General features: G+C 44.9%; 1 protein-coding gene across 10 annotated transcripts in view; it reads right to left on the bottom strand.

The window, feature by feature from the left end:
- PTPRC (protein tyrosine phosphatase receptor type C) overlaps positions 1–19,894 on the bottom strand; it is a 258,953-nt gene that overhangs the window by 83,218 nt on the left and 155,841 nt on the right. For all 10 annotated transcript variants that reach the window (XM_040408421.1, XM_040408423.1, XM_040408425.1 and 7 more), the window contains 3 exons: positions 18,391–18,531; positions 5,645–5,844; positions 2,616–2,676 (listed from right to left, as the gene is read on the bottom strand). In XM_040408421.1, coding sequence (XP_040264355.1) covers positions 2,616–2,676; positions 5,645–5,844; positions 18,391–18,531 — 402 coding nt within the window. The remainder of the gene's footprint in view (positions 1–2,615; positions 2,677–5,644; positions 5,845–18,390; positions 18,532–19,894) is intronic.

Below are 19,894 nucleotides of genomic sequence, written 5' to 3'. Positions count from 1 at the left end.
GCCGGGAGCTCCTCCTACTGGTAAGTGACAGGTCATGTCACTTACCAGTAGGAGGAGCTCCCGGCCGGACGCAGACATCGCAGCTCACAGGTAAGTATAATGGAGGGAGGGGGGGGCCCACTGGCCACCAACGAGTTAACTACAGGGGAGGGAGGGGGGCCGGCCGCACTGGCCACCAATGAGTTAACTACAGGGGAGGGAGGGGGGCCCACTGGCCACCAATGAGTTAACTACAGGGGAGGGAGGGGGGGGGGCCGGCCGCACTGGCCACCAATGTGTTAACTACAGGGGGGGGGAACTGCCCCCTGCTGCCTGGCAGCACCTGCCAGGCAGCAGGGGGCAGTCATGTACACAGTTCTTTTAGTATATTCTAACCTGAAGCGTCCCCATCACCATGGGAACGCCTCTGTGTTAGAATATACTGTCGGTTCCGAGTTTTCACGAAGCGAAAACTCAGCTATGAAAAAGCTTTTATGCAGACGGATCTTCGGATCCGTCTGTATAAAAACTAACCTACGGCCACGGATCACGGACACGGATGCCAATCTTGTGTGCATCCGTGTTCTTTCACGGACCCATTGACTTGAACCGTTGTCCATCAAAAAAATAGGACAGGTCATATTTTTTTGACGGACAGGATACACGGATCACGGTCTCGGCTGCAAAACGGTGCATTTTCCGATTTTTCCACGGACCCATTGAAAGTCAATGGGTCCGCGAAAAAAAACTGAAAACGGCACAACGGCCACGGATGCACACAACGGTCGTGTGCATGAGGCCTAAAGAGCACTAACTATTAGTGTTAAGTGTGAATATTCGTATTACGTGAATATTGTCACTTCGAGAATTCGCTAATATTTAGAATATAGTGCTATATATTCGTAATGACAAATATTTTTATTTGTATTTTTTTTTTTTTTTTTTAACAGGTGATCATCCCTCCCTTTTTTTAGCCTGTGGGCCATTGAGAAGTCTTTGTCACAGATTAGCAACCTCCCTAGCAACCAATAGAAAAGTTGCCTACCCCTTACTATATAAGAACCTCCCCAGCAGTTATTTTCTGAAGTTTATTGCAGTTATAAAAGAGACAGCCATGTCATTGCTGTGCTCTGTGCTTTGTTGTATTACATTAGACAGTTAACTTATATATATAATACAGATAGTTAGGGGGAGATAGTCAGTGTAGGTTAGATGGTGATATAGTGTAGCAGTGTGATGGTTCTGCTGTCCATACATATATGCTACAGACATAATGCTGTGATGTCACAAGTTGCACGTAATGCAAAAAAAATGCGCATCATTAATTGCCAAAAATTCACAAGCGCAAATATATTGGAGCACTCTATCTGCATATAAAGCTATTTTAATGTTCTGCCGTGCCAACCATTTTCTCTTCTCAGGAATCTTATACCAGCTTGAAAAATGTAGCATATGTGACCCACACCGGTATTTTGCGCGCATTATGCGAATAATACATCGCAGATTTTCGCAATCAAGAATATAATCTCGAATTCTTGAATTCGCGAATATATGACGAATATTCTACAAAATATTTGCGAAATATCGCAAATTAGAATATTGCCTCTGCCGCTCATCACTACTAACTATTAAAAAATTTTAAATTCAGGAATCTCAGTGAAACGTATTTGCTGAGATGTTGCTTGTTTGTCGGCTGATCAGATTTTCTACTCCAGCATCTGGCACCATCTCTGTATTTATGGACGGGGATGTCCTGGCCAACTTACTGTAAATTGTATGGGCTAAAGACAATTGTAGTAATTCCTTACAAAGTTTTGTTAAAGGGTTTCTGTCAGCAGGAAAATGGGTATTAACCTGGCTGACATTAGTGATGTGCTAATGTCAGATGAACATAACTATATTAGTGCCATCTTACTGCGTGCCGTCGTTATTGAAATAACTTTTATGATATGCAAATGAGCCTCTAGGTGCAAGGGGGGGGTTGATCCTGCTCCTAGAGGCTCTGTTCTTCCACTTTTGGCCACGCCCTGCTACACTTGATTGACAGGGCCAGGCACTGTTGGTCTCCGCTTGCCGGCCCTGTCTCCTGTGGAAATCTCGCGTCTGCGCTGTCTGGTTCAGTATTCGGCACAGGCACAGTAAGTGAAGCCGGCAGCCGGCGAGCGTCCTTCACTTACTGTGCCTGCGCCTAATACTGAACGGGATGGCGCAGGCGGGAGATTTCCACAGGAGACAGGGCCAGCAAGCGGAGACCAACGGTGCCTGGCACTGTCAATCAAGTGTAGCAGGGCGTGGCCAGAGGTGGGAGAACGGAGCCTCTAGGAGCAGGAGCAACGCCCCCTGCACCTAGAGACTAATTTGCATATTATAAAAGTTATTTTTTCTCAATAACGGCGGCAGGCAGTGAGATGGCACTAATATAGTTATGTTCAGCTGACATTAGCACATCGCTAATGTCCACCAGCTTAATACCCATTTTCCTGCTGACAGAAACCATTTAAGCCAATGTAAAGACCAGATTCACGAGAGCTAATTAAACTGCTTTAATATGAGTCATCACTTGTTATGGCTCCACATGGACCATGTAAAAAGAACATTAGTGTGATCATGGAATATTGACCATTCAATTTACTTACATTTAGTTTTTACACTTCCTGTGTACGGGTCTCCTTTATATATAGTATTATCATAATAGATCTGCAAAGGAAATACAAAGTTATGTTAGAAGACAATCTCAAATAGCCGATTTTACACCTGATGTGCTTACATGGGAAAATATTGTACAGGAGTAGAGAAGATGCCAATCTCCTGTATTGTTTCTTAGACAACTCAAAGGGAACCTGTGAGAATTGACCTATAGAGCTATTTACATGTTCCTACTGTTCATGTACCTATCATTCAGAAACTGGTTTTGTTTGGGATTAAATAAAATGCATTTCTGTTAAAAAATCATCTGACGTCACGTTAAAAAATGTACCTGAAGTCATCAACTGGTAGCTCCTGGAGTCAATGGGGCGTTGCACTGGATGAGGCGAGTTACAGAGTCACCCCCCGCTATCCCACCCATCTTGCTCTCATAAACCTCCACTTGGCAGCAACAGTACAAAACCTTGCGCAGGCGCAGAAGACCTCCTTGCACTTCTGCGATCCTGATATGCCCAGTGAGGGGATGGTTTTACACCTTGGCTTCAAGCAGTCACTGCCCATGCAATGAACTTACCAGGACTGATTCGCTGCGAAGCAGAATTTCCTTGTGCTTTGTAGTAACAAATCTATTTTTCTTGAAATGGCGGTTAAAAAGAAATACATACTCACCTCATCCATTTGTGCGCGAAGAGGCTGTCATGGTCACCTTGATTGCAAAAACCGCACAAAATTTCCTGCACTAGGTGACATATGACGTCACCATGCCCGGCCAGCATGATGACGTTATCACGTATCTGCGTAAGATTTCACTCAGTGTCTTCTATCAAAATGGCAGCGACGCAAGCAAATGTATAAGGTGAGTATTTATTATTTTTTTTACCCTGATTAACCCCTAAAAGACTTAAATTGAATCAGAGATGAATGCGGCATCTGAGCGGTTTAATGACGGGGGACAGCGAGATCACTGTTCCCTGCCATTGCGCCCGCTACATACAACGGAATGCACTTTATGACTACCTTCTGGGATTCGCGTCCCTACCTATCCCTTGGTTGAACTTGATGGACGCTTGTCTTTTTTCAACCGTATTAACTATGTAACTATGTAACGAACTAATTAATTGCGAATAGAATTTCTTTGTGAAATTCTTTGTGAAATTTTTGATAGCGATGACATGTTAATGGTGTAACCCATACCTGTCATTTCAGATGAATTTTCTGAATTAGGCTACTTTCACATCTGCATTTTTGCTGGATCTGTCAGGGGATCAGCAATAACACGTCCGGTATATAATACAACTGTCTGCATCCATTCAGCACTGGGGTGAGTTAGAAAACTATCAGCAGTATCTCTGTCCCACTCAAGCAACTCCTCCTCCCCCTCCATAGACTTTTAGGGGAGCATCTGTAACCTGGTCTCTCAGTGAGTTGATGATCAATTTTTCCCGCAAGATGGATTTTAGTTGTGAATTAAGGGTGAATAATCAGTTCAAGGACGCAGTAGGGAGGAGATTAGGAGAAGCCTATTTAATTAATGCAATTTCCCAGAAATCCCTTTTAAATACAGCAGGAAATCATTTTTAAGTCCTTAATTCTGGCACAAATTGGACCTAATAACCGATATAATCAAATATATAGGGTTATTGAAAAGTAATTGAAAAGTATAAAACATTTACTAGTAGGGTTATAGAAGGTCCAGGAAGAGAGATAAAAGCTAGTTATACAATGATATACTGGTTATTGCTCAGTTTTCTGCTTCTGCTATTACCAAGTGTGGAAAAGTGGGTAGGGCTAAGCAACAAATTTACTATCAATTAAGCCAGAAAATGGCATACGCTTTAAGGCCTATTGCACACGGACGTTTTTTTTTCCCGTTTACTGGCCGTTTTTTGCGTTCCGTATACGGTCCGTATACGGAACCATTCATTTCAATGGTTCCGCAAAAAAAACGGAATGTACTCCGTATGCATTCCGTTTCCGTATTTCCGTTTTTCCGTTCCGTTTTAACATAGAACATGTCCTATTATTGCCCGCAAATCACAGTCCATGGCTCCATTCAAGTCAATGGGTCCGCAAAAAAACGGAACACATACGGAAATGCATCCGTATGTCTTCCGTTTCCGTTCCGTTTTTTGCTGAACCATCTATTGAAAATGTTATGCCCAGCCCAATTTTATCTATGTAATTACTGTATACTGTATATGCCATACGGAAAAACGGAACGGAAAAACGGAACAGAAACGGAAACACAACGGAAACAAAAAACGGAACAACGGATCCGTGAAAAACGGATCGCAAAACACTGAAAAAGCCATACGGTCGTGTGCAATAGGCATAAGGCAAATCTGTTGCTCCAGCAGTCCAGCTCATAGGATAGTCTAATGATTATTCCTCCCACCCATATCTTGTATAACAAAAAAGACTTGTGGCCTTTGGGTTCCTTTTCTCTTCTGGTATTTTCTAAAGTGGAGAGGAAGCCTTGTGCAGGTTCACAATACTCAAAGAGAAGCATGGGGAAACCGTATACGGACCTTTATCCATCATTGGTCCCATAGGAACTACCTTGTCTTCTACTAGGGTATGTACCTTTTCCATCCAGGCTAATGAATACCTTACGTAAACCAGCCTAAGGATTTTTGCTCATGTGTGCTTTTCATAAGAAGAATACAATGCCCTATTAATGCATGCAGTTCTTTGATGTACCAAGCCACTATTATTTTCTGCTTTTCTCCAACAGTGATTGGAATTTTTTTTACAGAAAAATATATAAAGTGAGTAGAGCTTATAAGCGCAACTCATTTATGAAATATGATTCTACCTATAAAAGTGTACAATACTAGGTCCTACCTGGTCCTATCCAATGGGGGGGGGGGGGGGGGGGGAGTAGAATTCTGCTCACCATTTATATTGTGCTCTGGAATTAATAAATCTTCCCAATGTGTATTAACATGTACAAATGACCTCTCATAGGACATGACAAATCTTTATTCACATTTTCAATAATAAAATGTATTCTTCTTACCTCAAACGGGTATGTTTTCAGATAGTTTAGATTTTCAATAATAAACTGACATTGTTTTTTTTTTATTTCTTCTTCATTTATTTTAAGTATATATTGTCCTTCAGGTCCATTACGACGAACTTCAGGTCCTTTACAATCAATTCTGATTTTGTTATGCTGTCCCGCAACACGTGCGTCCACAGAAATAATTTTGCTTGGTTCTGAAAGATAAACATGAAATGAGAGATTTTTAGAAACACCGAATCAACTTATCAAGTGGTACAACAAGGACAGAGAGAGAAAAATTGTTTCATTTCGGCTCAGATCATCAAGGGTATGTTCACACATTGCAGAAAGACTGCAGATGTTATGTGGCAGAAATTGGTGTCAGGTTTATTTGTGCGGATTTTGTTGCAGAAATGCTCTTTGCAAAGAGTGAAACCCGCATGAAAATCCATGGAATAAATTGATATGATGCAGATTTAGGCCTCATGCACACGACCGTTGTGTGCATCCGTGGCCGTTGTTCCGTTTTCCGTGATTTTCTGCGGACCCATTGAGTTTCAATGGGTTCATTGAAAACTCGGAAAATGCACCGTTGTTCATCCGCGGCCGTGATCCATGTTTCCTGTCCGTCAAAAAAATAGGACCTGTCCTATTTTTTTGACGGACAATGGTTTACAGACCCATTCAAGTCAATGGGTCCATGAAAAAACACGGATGCATACAAGATTGGCATCCGCGTCCGTGATCCGTGGCCATTGGCAACTTTCACACAGACGGATCGCAGATCCCAATCTTTTACAGGGGGCTGTGATCCGCACAATTAACCCCTCAGGTGCCGCACCTAAAGGGTTAATTGTGTGTATCATAGCCCCCTGTAAGAGATCAGGTTCTGCCAGGCAGGAGAGGGCAGATCCCCTCCCTCCCCAATATTATATTCATTGGTGGCCAGTGCGGCCTCCCCTCTCCCCCCCCCCCCCAGTTAAAATCACGTTTCGAATTCCCCATCATTGGTGGCCAGTGCGGCCTCACATCTCCCCCCCTTGTTAATATCACGTTCCGAATCCCTCATCATTGGTGGCCAGTGCGGCCTCACATCTCCCCCCCTAGTTAAAATCACGTTCCCCCATCATTGGTGGCCAGTGCGGCCTCACCTCTCCCCCCCTAGTTAAAATCACCCCCCCATCATTGGTGGCCAGTGCGGCCTTACCTCTCCCCCCCTAGTTAAAATCACGTTCCCCCATCATTGGTGGCAGTGGAGAGTTCCGATCGGAGTCCCAGTTTAATCGCTGGGGCTCCGATCGGTAACCATGGCAGCTCACAGACATCGCAGCTCGCAGGTAAGTATAATGCTTCTAAAAATTGCTAAGTAACCATGGCAACCAGGACTGCAGTAGCGTCCTGGTTGCCATGGTTACCGATCGGAGCCCCAGCGATTAAACTGGGACTCCGATCGGAACTCTCCACTGCCACCAATGATGGGGGAACGTGATTTTAACTAGGGGGGGGGATGTGAGGCCGCACTGGCCACCAATGATGGGGGATTCGGAACGTGATTTTAACTGGGTGGGAGAGGTGAGACCGCACTGGCCACCAATGAATATAATATTGGGGAGGGAGGGGGTCTGCCCCCTCCTGCCTGGTAGCACCTGATCTCTTACAGGGGGCTATGATACGCACAATTAACCCTTTAGGTGCGGCACCTGAGGGGTTAATTGTGTGGATCACAGCCCCCTGTAAAAGATCGGGTGCTGCCAGGCAGCAGGGTGCAGTCATTTACACAGTTCGTAGGATATTCTAACTTGAAGCGTCCCCATCACTATGGGAACGCCTCTGTGTTAGAATATACTGTCGGATATGAGTTTTCACGAAGTGAAAACTCATATCTGAAAAAGCTTTTATGCAGACGGATCTGCGATCCGTCTGTGTGAAAGTTGCCAACGGCCACGGATCACGGACGCGGATGCCAATCTTGTATGCATCCGTGTTTTTTCATGGACCCATTGACTTGAATGGGTCTGTGAACCGTTGTCCGTCAAAAAAATAGGACAGGTCATATTTTTTTGACGGACAGGAAACACGGATCACGGCCGCGGATGAACAACAGTGCATTTTCCGAGTTTTCAGCGAACCCATTGAATCTCAAATCCGATGGTATATTCTAACATATCGCAATCTCGCTAAGATGTATTAATGGATCTGCATCAGATATGGCAGTGGTCGGCAAGCCGCGGCTCGCGAGCCACATGCGGCTCTTTACACACTTTAATGCGGCTCTTCTGCAGGGCTCCAGATGCCATTAGCGACTAGACCCGCCGCCGCAGCTCTGCTCAATACAGCGGCGGGCACAGGAGATGATCGTTCTCAGCAGCGCAGGAGGAGTCTCTCCCTCCCCCCTGTGCTGCTGCTGTCCCCGCCGCTGCCAATAAGAAGAGGCAGGAGGAGGAGGGGAGGGGCTGTGGCCACTGCGCCACCAATGAAGAAAACTGACCTGTTAATACAAATACAGGAGGCGGGTGCCGGAATCAAATAGCCGGCACCCGACCTCTGTGACAGGGAGCTGCGATCCGCTGCAGTTGAGTTAACCCTTCAGGTGCGGTACCTGAGGGGTTAACTGCCGCTGATCGCAGCTCCCTGTCACAAAGGTCGGGTGCCGGCTATTTGATTCCGGCACCCGCCTCCTGTATTTGTATAAGAAACGTTGGTGGCACAGTGCCCCCCCCCCCCCAGTATAATAAACGTTGGTGGCACAGTGCCCCCCCCCCCCAGTATAATAAACGTTGGTGGCACAGTGCGCCACCCCCCCCCCCCCCAGTATAATAAACGTTGGTGGCACAGTGCGCCCCCCCCCCCCCCAGTATAATAAACGTTGGTGGCACAGTGCGCCCCCCCTCCCCCAGTATAATAAACGTTGGTGGCACAGTGGGAAGTGCCAATGAGGGTTAAAAATAATAAAAGAAAATTAACTCACCTCCTCCAGTTGATCAGGTAGCTGCCGGTCTCCTGTTCTTACTTCTTTCTAGTTTCTTCAGGACCTGTGGTGACGTCACTGAGCTCATCACATGGCCCATTACCATGGTGATGGATCATGTGATGAGCACAGTGATGTCACCACAGGTCCTGCGTCCTGAAGAAACTAGAAAGAAGTAAGAACAGGAGACGATCAATTGGAGGAGGTGAGTTAATTATTTTTTTATTTTTTAACCCTCATTGGCACTGCCCACTGCGCCACCAATGTTTATTATATTGAGGGGGGGCGCACTGCGCCACCAATGTTTATTATATTGGGGTGATGGGGGGGGCGCACTGCGCCACCAATGTTTATTATACTGGGGTGTTGGGGGGGCGCACTGCGCCACCAATGTTTATTATATTGGGGTGATGGGGGGGCGCACTGCGCCACCAATGTTTATTATACTGGGGTGATGGGGGGGGCGCACTGCGCCACCAATGTTTATTATATTGAGGGGGGGCGCACTGCGCCACCAATGTTTATTATATTGGGGTGATGGGGGGGCGCACTGCGCCACCAATGTTTATTATATTGAGGGGGGGCGCACTGCGCCACCAATGTTTATTATATTGAGGGGGGCGCACTGCACCACCAATGTTTATTATATTGGGGTGATGGGGGGGCGCACTGCGCCACCAATGTTTATTATATTGACCTTGTACTAAGCATTCTGTATTCAGAATGCTATTATTTTCCCTTATAACCATGTTATAAGGGAAAATAATACAGTGAATAGACTTTCATCCTAGGAACCATGCGTGAAAATCGCACTTGCTTGCGATTTTCACACAGCCCCATTAACTTCTATGGGGCCTGCGTTGCGCGAAAAACGCACAACAGAGCATGCTGCGATTTTCACGCAACGCACAAGTGATGTGTGAAAATCACCGCTCATGTGCACAGCCCCATAGAAGTGAATGGGTCCGGATTTAGTGCGGGTGCATTCCGGTATTTTGAATGCCGGATCCAGCACTAATACATTCCTATGGGGAAAAATGCCGGAGCCGGCATTCAGGCAAATCTTCATTTTTTTTCGCCGGAGATAAAACCGTAGCATGCTACGGTTTTATCTTTTGCCTGATCAGTCAAAATGACTGAACTGAAGACATCCTGATGCATCCTGAACGGATTACTCTCCATTCAGAATGCATGGGGATAAAACTGATCAGTTATTTTCCGGTATAGAGCCCCTGTGACGGAACTCAGTGCCGGAAATGAAAAACGCTAATGTGAAAGTACTTTAAAATATTAAGTTTAAATCCCCCCTTTCCCAATTTTACATATAAAATATATAAACAATAAATAAATAAACATATTACATAGCCTTTTTAGTCACCTTGTCACCCCAAAAAATAGCATAGGACTGTTCTATTATGGGCCGAATGTTTCATAAAATGCGAAATGCACACAGCTTTTTTTGTTGTTTTTTTTTTTTTTGCACGGTATTGAGTATCACAATACTTTTTTATGGTGACGAAAGCGAATCAAAATTTTGGTTTCAAAACAACCCTACGCCGATCTGATCGGCGTAGCGTTGTCACGATACCAAAATTTTGATTCAGTTTCGATTTGGCAACTAAAAATTTGATTTGGCTCCTAAATTTTTCAGTTCAGGAGCCAATGGCTACTTTTTTTTTTAGTCTGGAGCACTGTTCTGTGTGCCCGGCGCCCGCTCCCCTCCCTCCTCTCGGGGGCGGCAGCCTGCGGCTGTCCTGCCTACATGTGTGCCGTGCGGCGCTCAGGCCAAAGGAGGCGTCACTGACTGTCAGTGGGGCCGCGGCGGAGGGAGGCGAGGAGGCGGAGCTGCTCTGTCTGCTATGACCTGTAAAAGCTGCCCCTCCAGGCTGGCAGCAGAAGAACACAGTCACAGAGTAACACTGAGGCACGACTTGTTGGAACTTGGCCGACCCTGCTGGACTCTAGTCTGGACTCTGGAGAAGACACCTTAAGGCAGAGCCAGCTGAGATTGGAGCCAGGACCAGACCGACCCCACTCCAGCCAGACCCCAGTGATATATCAGGTACCGACTTCAACATTGTCCCTCATCATGTCACCCCCCCGATGGTGCAGACTCCAACATTGTCCCCCATTAGGGAGCATAATGGATGGGGGCTGACGGCTGTCATGGGGGGCATGATGGCTGACATGGGAGTAATGATGGATGGGTGCTGACGGCTGACATGGGCATGATGGATGGGGTGCTGACGGCTGACATGGGCATGATGGATGGGGTGCTGACATGGGGGGCTGACGGCTGACATAAGGTCATGATGGCTGACATGGGGGGCATGATGGATGGGGGCTGACGGCTGACATGGACATGATGGATGGAGTGCTGACATGGGGGGCTGATGGCTGACGGCTGACATGGGGTGCTGACGGCTGACATAGGGGCATGACGGCTGACATGGGGGGCATGATGGATGGGGGCTGACAGCTGACATGGGCATGATGGATGGGGTGCTGACGGCTGACATGGGGGGCATGATGGCTGACATGGGGGGCTGATGGCTGACATGGGGGGTAATGATGGATGGGGGCTGACATGGGCATGATGGGGTGCTGACGGCTGACATGGGCATGATGGATGGGGTGCTGACGGCTGACATGGGCATGATGGATGGGGTGCTGACGGCTGACATGGGCATGATGGATGGGGTGCTGACGGCTGACATGGGCATGATAGATGGGGTGCTGACATGGGGGGCTGACGGCTGACATAGGGGCATGACGGCTGACATGGGGGCATGATGGATGGGGGCTGACATGGGCATGATGGATGGGGTGCTGACTGCTGATATAGGGGGCTGATCTGAGGTATGATTAACATTGGGGGTCTGATTGGTGGTCTGACCTGAGGTATAATGGAAAATATTGTTTCTGATTATACTCCTCTAAAACCTATGTGCATCTTATAGGGCGAAAAGTACAGTCCTCAAACCAGATCGAAGATATCAGGACCACACAGAGGAGAAGCCAGCTGCTGCAGACAGAACCAGGACCAGGTGAGCTGCGGGCGGGGGGAGGGGGGGGGTCACCGAGATGTAGCTTCGCTTGTGTTGCCAAAAAATCCTTGCACAGGCTCTGGTCACGTCCACGTGACAGGGCCGGTGCAAAGAGTCCCACAGTACCCGACCTATGTGGATACTTGCATGCACAATATTCTCAATAAAAACTTATTGAAACTAAAAACAGTGTACCATCCTATGTATTTTCGGTTTTAAAAATGTGGCTCTCAAAATAAATTTCAATCGTGGTTTTGGCGAGATTTGGCTCAGTTGAAAAAAAAGGTTGCCCACCACTGAGATATGGCATCATGCAATTTAGCATTCACATTAACTTTCTAGTGCTCATCATTATGAGTACAGAGGCATGGGAGCACCTAGCCTTTCTGCTGCCTGAGATGAAAACTGAAACGCCCCTCCCCCTACCCATGCTAATTTCTTAACCTAACCCATTTGCGACAATGAAAGCACTCATTGCCCATGGCTCTTCTGCTGTCCTCCCTCTTGCCCCTTCCTGATGCTGCCTGAGGCAATTGCCTCACCTGGCCTCATGGGTGGTGCACCCCTGTACAGAGGCAATACATATCAACTTGGCACTTTAATACATTAAATACAGTTGCATAAAACTTTAAAAGCCACAAAAGCCATCGTAAAAGTAGTATAAATTAGATGCAACTATGTATCTAATGCTTTGAGTGTAAAATGAACCTTTATTATATCTATATATCAATTACAACTGTGTTTCCTGTGATCATAATTTCATCAAAAAGAAAATAGTACTTTCCATGTGGAAGCCAACTACAGCCTTTTAGGGTTTTTAGCAATATCCTAAGCATTTCCCTGCATGCACATGGCCATATATGTATCAGTCAGCAAAAAAATTCATGTAAATATCTAAACTAAATGAATTATTCGTTTTTTTGCCCAATTTTAAAACTGTGCAGAACTCCAGAAACTCATTGCGTGTGATAACTATTCCCACAACCTCAATTTTACTACATTTTGTTTAAAATGCAAGTTTGCCATAGATGGAGAAAAAAAATCCAAATTCATGTTACTGTCATACAAAACACCCCCCACGAGCTAAGTGAACTTGCAATTTAACAGTTACATTCAATTTCTAACCCCAATCTATGTGTAACTGCACTTAATTCCAACATTCTTCACCATGACCTAGTTATGGAGGTCCAGAAATCTAAAATATGTATGAGGAGTTGTTTGGCACGACCCAAAGGGCCCATTTACATGGGTTGATTTTCAGACCACTTTTCAGGAATGGATGTTTGTACAAGCGCTTATTCTTGATAATTGGCCTCTGTCAATGTGCCACCAATCACCTGACACGTGATTGGTGGCTCACTTAAAGATGCAGTACTTTAACATCATTATGACTACCACTGTCATCTGTATAGTAAAGAAATGGCTATAAAATATAAACTATTCCTCCCCAGGCATTTTATAAAAACAATGCCATGTCATTATTAGGTCCAGCCATATGTGTCTTAATATATCTTAAAAGAAGTCATAACTTTTTTTAGCTTATTGCGTTTTTTTTGTTTTGTTTTGTTTTCATGTATGATTTAGTCCAGTGTACGTTCAGTGTAGCTCAGTTTAAGGCCAGTTTCACACTGGCGTTAAGCTTTTTCGGCAGGCTGTTCCGGCCATATTTGCCATGCTGCGGCCAGTCCCCATTATAGTGATTGGGGCTGGGCGGTCTTCCAGCAGCACATGTGTGCAAATGGTAGTACGGATCTGGCAGGCTGTTCCCCTGCCAGAACATGCTGTTGGGAAAGCTTAAAGGGCTTCTGTCACCCCACTAAACCTTTTTTTTTTTTTTTTGCTTACTTATAATCCCCACACTGCGATTTATGCCTACATAATCAAATTAATAATTTTGGTCCTGTAGATTTTGTTTAAAACATCCTTTTAAAATATGCAAATTACCTTGCTACCAGCAAGTAGGGCAGCTACTTGCTGGTAGCAGCCGCATCCTCTAATCCTAAAGACGCCCCCTCCGCATTGTGATTGACAGGGCCAGCGGACCGGATCTTTCTCTGCTGGCTTTGCCTGTTAGCATTCAAAATCTGGCGCCTGCGCAGCGGCCGTACCTGTCTTCAATCGGCGCAGGCAGATGTGACGTCATCGGCGCAGGCGCATTGAGGATGGAGCGGCCGAGCAAGCGGCCGCCTCTCAGTGCGCCTGCGCCGATTGAAGACAGATACGGCCGCAGCGCAGGCGCCAGATTTTGAATGCTAACAGGCAAAGCCAGCAGAGAACGATTCCGTTCCCTGGCCCTGTCAATCACAATGCGGAGGGGGCGTCTTTAGGATCGGAGGATGCGGCTGCTACCAGCAAGTAGCCGCCCTACTTGCTGGTAGCAAGGTAATTTGCATATTTTAAAAGCATGTTTTAAACAAAATCTACAGGACCAAAATGATTAATTTGAATATGTAGGCATAAATCGCAGTGTGGGGATTATAAGTAAGCAAAAAAAAATAAAAAAGGTTTAGTGGGGTGACAGAAGCCCTTTAACGCCAGTGTGAAACTTGCCTAAGAGCTCATTTGCATACCATCTTCTTAGTTTAGTGTATAAACAGTAAATATTAAAGAAGTTGCCAAGATGTCCTATTTTAGCCAGACCCTTCTGGTAGGACCTGTGAATAGAGCTATACTTACTCCCTGCCACTCCATTCTGGTACCTTCACCAGACTTCCAGTCCCTGCCTGTCAGCTTCTTGTACAGCCAATGACAGAACTCAGGAGTGATGTTTCCCCAAGTGGCATGTGACCAAGCAGTGACTTAGGCACACGTCACTGCTGAGGCCAATTATTGGCAGTAACATGAGCCTGTCCATGCAGTAAGTTTATAGTAGGGACTGTAAGTCTGGTAAAGACAGCTAGGGAGTTGAAGTGGCAAGGTGAAGATAATTATATTTTACTTCACAGCTCCTGCTGAGAGGGACATTTAAAAAAAATTGACAATTTCTTTAAAGGGGTTCTGCAGTTTGCTTTAACTGATGATCTATCCCGGGACCCCCGCCGATCAGCTGTTTGAGAAGGCAGCGGCACTCCAACAGCCAGGCAGCCTTCTCACTGTTTACCGCTGGCCCAGTGACATCACGACTAGTATCAACTGGCCTGGGCGGGGCTAAGCTCCATTCAAGTGAACAGATCTTAGCCCCGCCCAGGCCAGTTCATACTAGTCGTGACGTCACTGGGCCAGCGGTAAACAGTGAGAAGGCTTCGGCGCTGCAGGAGCGCCGCTGCCTTCTCAAACAGCTGATCGTCGGGCGTCCTGGGTGTCAGACCTCTGCCAATCAGATGCTGATGATCTATCCAAAGGATAGATCATCAGTTAAAACAAACTGCAGAACCCCTTTAAGCTATTTAGCTCGCCCTACTGGTAACTGAAGACACAATTTTATTTTTAAAGGGAATTCTGAAATATTAGGGTAGGTGTCATCAAGATCTAAATGGTGGGGGTCAGATCCTAGCAGCTATAAACCAAGAAAAGTGCTGTACATTGTATTGCGGCTGTGCTTGGTACCGCAGCTCATTTCCATTTACTTGAATGGGACTGAGCTGAGCAAAAGCCGTGTGACCAAGGATGTGACATCCAGCTCCATAGCCGTTTCAAACATTGGTGAAGGTGACGGTAGTCAGTCTCCTATAGATCAGATACTGATGGTTAGTGTTGGGCGTGAATATCGGCACTTCGAGAATTTGCGAATATTTAGAATATAGTGATATATATTCGTATTTTCGAATATTCTAGATTTTTTTTTCATCTGAACCCATGATCCCTCCCTGCTTCTTGCTTGTGGGCCAATGAGAAGGCTGCAATGTCTTTGTCTGAGCTTAGCAACATCCCTGCAACCAATAGGAAAGTTGCCTGCCCCTTACTATATAAGAACCTCCCCAGCAGCCATTTTCTGTAGTTTTATGGAGTTCTGAGAGAGAGAGCAGTGTCATTGCTGTGCTCTGTGCTTCGCTGTGTCATTACATTAGATAGATAGTTAGTTTATATATATTATACAGATAGTTAGTGGGAGATAGTCAGTGTAGGTTAGATTGTGATATAGTGTAGTGATATAGCTGCTGTCCATACATACATGCTACAGACATAGTGCTGTGATGTCACAAATTCACAACAATACTTAGTGCACCAATCAGTGATATGTAGTCAGACCTGCTAAAATGTGAAGTAGTACGTATTGCACAAAAATATGCGCATCATTAATTGCTAATTTGCGCAATCACGATTATATTGGAGCACTCTATCTGCATATAAAGCTATTGTAATGTTCTGCCGTGCCAACCATTTTCTCCAGTCTCAGGAAACTTTTAGCAGCTTAAAAAAAAAGTAGCAATAGTGACCCACGCCTGTATTGCGCGCGCATTACGCGAATATAACATTGCTGTTTTTCGCAATCAAGAAAATAATCTTGAATTCGCGAATATATGACGAATATTATACAAAATATTTGCGAAATATCGGGAATTTGAATATTGCCCCTGCTGCTCATCACTACTGATGATTAAAGATGAGTAAAGTTTTGAAAAATTTCATTCGCCGAAGTTCACCAAGAAATTCAATTTGTTATGAATTAATTTGTCATGTATCACTATAAATCAGGTATACCCAGGCCACTCTGCCATAGGATATTGCCACACAGAGGTGGTGCTGCGGACTGGTTGGGGCCATGCTGGAGTGAAGAACCACGCGGCCAATTAGTCCACAGCTGCCTTTCTTTAAGTAATGAAGACCGCACTATATAGTCCTTCTTCATTGTTAATGGCCACGCGGCACCTTTAAATAGGGGCTGTTGCTGGTATGGGGTTTGGCTGGTTAGGTGGGGGGACAATATGCAAATTATTGCTGTTCTTGCATGCAATCTCCTGCAGGTTATTGGATACTAAACACAGAATATTAATCAGGTCTGGCATACCCACTTCTCCAACCCCCGCGCTCTCCTGCCCTACAGGTGGGAGCACTTCTTCTGCCATCTGCTTTTCCTTCTTTTCGACATCATCTAATATCGATGAGACTATGTCATCAGGAACATCCAGCTCCTCATCTCTCTGCATCTTGTGGACTTTTCTAGGACATGGAGACTTTGAAAGATGATTTGGAAGAAGTAAAGCCAGCAATAGATGAGGATGCTCATCATTAAGACCTGGCCCTCCTAAGGGGTGCAGACTGGATGGTATTGGTTGGCATGCTGACACGTGAATAATAAAGGCTTCCTTCTTATTAGTATTGAATTATATTTACGGCTGATGTAAGAATAATTAAAGGTAGGAATAAATAAATAAAACTGATGCAGAATAAGTCTCCCTGCGCTCTCCCTGCACTCTCCCTTCCCAATATTCTTCTATCATGTTCAGCAACACTGTCCCTAGCTTATGAGCATATGCCACATCTCTCCCTATGCTCAACTCACAGAACAATGGCAGAGACCACGCGGGATGAGGGTTTTATAGGGATGGCTATCTGTGGATTGGCTGGCTGCATGGCATTATGGGTGCTCTCGCGTTCCCGGGCTTCTTACTTTCACTTTGTAACACGTGCAGCCACCATTTTAGGAAAACCTGATTAGTTACCATGAAGTGTGAAGAAATCTGGATTTGTTGCAAATCAAAGTTTTCCTAAACTTCGGATTGAATTCCACCTAGAATGCTTAGTTTCGCTCAACACTAGAGATGATCTATCCTGAGGATTGGTCATCAATATTGAAATCCTTAGAATTCCCTTTTAACTTTCTATCTGTGCAGGAAATGAGCAGCTTTGTCTTAGAAAAATAGAACTGTAACCATTATAAAGGTATAGTATATTGTGGGGGACTATTTAGAATAAAAAAAAGGTGTTTTAAGGAATGAAATTTAAAGGGGTCTGTCAACTACTCTTAGTACATTTTAGACCGTTTAGATCGTGTTATAGAATGTTTGCTCCCCATTAAAATAGTACCTCTCTTGTGTCTGTCCCATGTAGAGATCCTGAAAAAAGTACTTTATAAAGTTATGCAAGTTAGCTGTTGCAAGTGCCCAGGGGCGGAGTTACGGCCACAAGTGACCAGGCCCTCAGCTATGTGCCCAGATAACCGCTCCCGTTGCAGTCTTTTGGCCCGCCCTCCTCTCCTACTTCAACCTCCTCCTCTGGCTTGGAGATCCCGCGTGAGCGCCGCCCACCGCTGGGCCTGCTCGTGTGCACTGCTTTGCCCACTATGGGCAGAGGAACTGATCTTAACAGTCTGCATATGCAGGCCTGGCCGGCACTTGTACGAGATCTTTAAGCCAGTGGAGGAGGACAGCAAGGGGAGCGGTTATCTGGGCACATAGCTGAGGGGCCTGGGTATTTGCGGCGGTAACTCTGCCCCTGGGCACTTGTGACAACTAATTTGCATAACTTTATGAAGTGCTTTTTTAAGGATCTCTACGTGGAACAGACACAAGAGAGCTACTATTTTAATGGGGGCAAACATTTTATAATGCGATCTGAGCAGTCTAAAATGCTCAGAGTAGGTGACAGACTCCCTTTAAGCACTCTACTACTGTACTGCACTTCTGCTTGTACTGTATATTCATTTTCAGTAGCCAAACAAAAAAGAACATGTGAATAAGTATACATAATGCAGGTCAGAGACATTGTTCCTTTTGATAAATTCAGTCTTGCCTTACATGTACTGTAATTATAAAAAACAAATGCACTATATAACTTTGAACACAAAAAGAAAAGCGGAGACTTACTTCCTGCTTCTGTCATACAGTTTTTTTCAGAAGGTTCACCAAATAAAAGAACATTTGATGCATCTTTATTGTATGCTGTCACCTTGAAAATATAGATGGTGAAAGGCTCTAGTTCTGTAAACAGTTTCTGGAGATCCGTGTCTAAAATATTTAGAAAAAAAATGATTATTGTAAAAATGACAAACAGCAAAAAAATTACACATCACAACAACTTGAAGGTTAACAGCTACAATTACCAATTAATTACCACTGGTCAAAATAGAGGTTTTCTGAGATTATCATAAGGACAGGTCATCAGTATCTGATCAGTGGGGGTCTGACACCCAGCTGTCAGCTGTTTGAGAAGACAGCAGAGCTCACAGCAGTGCTGCAGCCTTCCCTTTCTGCTTTTCCTAGGCCAAGTGACGACGGTATAAAAATCCTGGAAAACCCTTTTAAATATTTAAAAGGGCTTTCCTGGGTTACTATAGTTTTTAACAGGTATTCTCATGTAGTTGTTGGGCTCTCCTGTTTTTTTTTACCATGTAATGAAATCCCTCTGGCTTGTTTACATCTTGTATGTAGCACTTCCTTATGTTGTATCCAACCAAACCCATAATGCACTTCTCCTTCCTCTGCCACAGCTCCGGCACCGCCCCTAACAACACCCAGCTGATTACATAGGCACTCCCCTATCACTGCCCCTGTTGCTGCATGGACATGGTCATGTGACCACAGCCCAGAACAGGAAATAGGAGCAATAAAGGTAAAAGAAAGACATTAGAAAATGACAGCTTCCTTTATAAATGATTATATTAAAGGATGTTGACGCAAACTGGAAACTCCCTTTAAGGCCTCATGCACACGACCGTATGGCTTTTTCAGTGTTTTGCGGGCTGTTTTTAACGTAACCATTTTTCCGTTTTTTGTTTCCGTTGTATTTCTGTTCCGTTTTTCCAAATGGTATATACAGTATGCAGCAATTACATAGAAAAAATTAGGCTGGGCATGAAATTTCCAGTAGATGGTTCCGCAAAAATGGAACTGATACGGAAGACATACGGATGCATTTCCGTATGTGGTTTGTTTTTTTTGCGGACCCATTGACTTGAATGGAGCCAAGCACCGTGATTTGCGGACAATAATAGGACATGTTCTATCTTTTCACGGTACGGAAATATGGAAACGGAATGCACACAGAGACACTTCTTTTTTTTTTTGCTGAACCATTGAAATGAATGGTTAGTATATGTACCGCATACTGAACTAAAAAAACGGCCAGTATACTGAACGCAAAATACTGTCGTGTGCATGAGCCCTAAGGCTGCCCAAACACTGAGCTGCCTGCTGTGAGATGTAGCATGTGGGTTAATTGTCAGACTGCACCTGTCTTTCCTGCCCCTGTACAGATGCAGCCCTACAATTAGTACTAATCCATATGCAGCTCCGAATGCCTGTCCTCATCGCATACGGGTTTGCTAACAGCTGAAAAGGTAAAAAAAAAAAAAAGTAAAAATATAAAAGA

This window comes from Bufo bufo, chromosome 9 (genome assembly GCF_905171765.1).
Source record: "Bufo bufo chromosome 9, aBufBuf1.1, whole genome shotgun sequence".
Classification (NCBI taxonomy): domain Eukaryota; kingdom Metazoa; phylum Chordata; class Amphibia; order Anura; family Bufonidae; genus Bufo; species Bufo bufo.
This window is presented reverse-complemented; position numbering and strand designations above follow the sequence as displayed.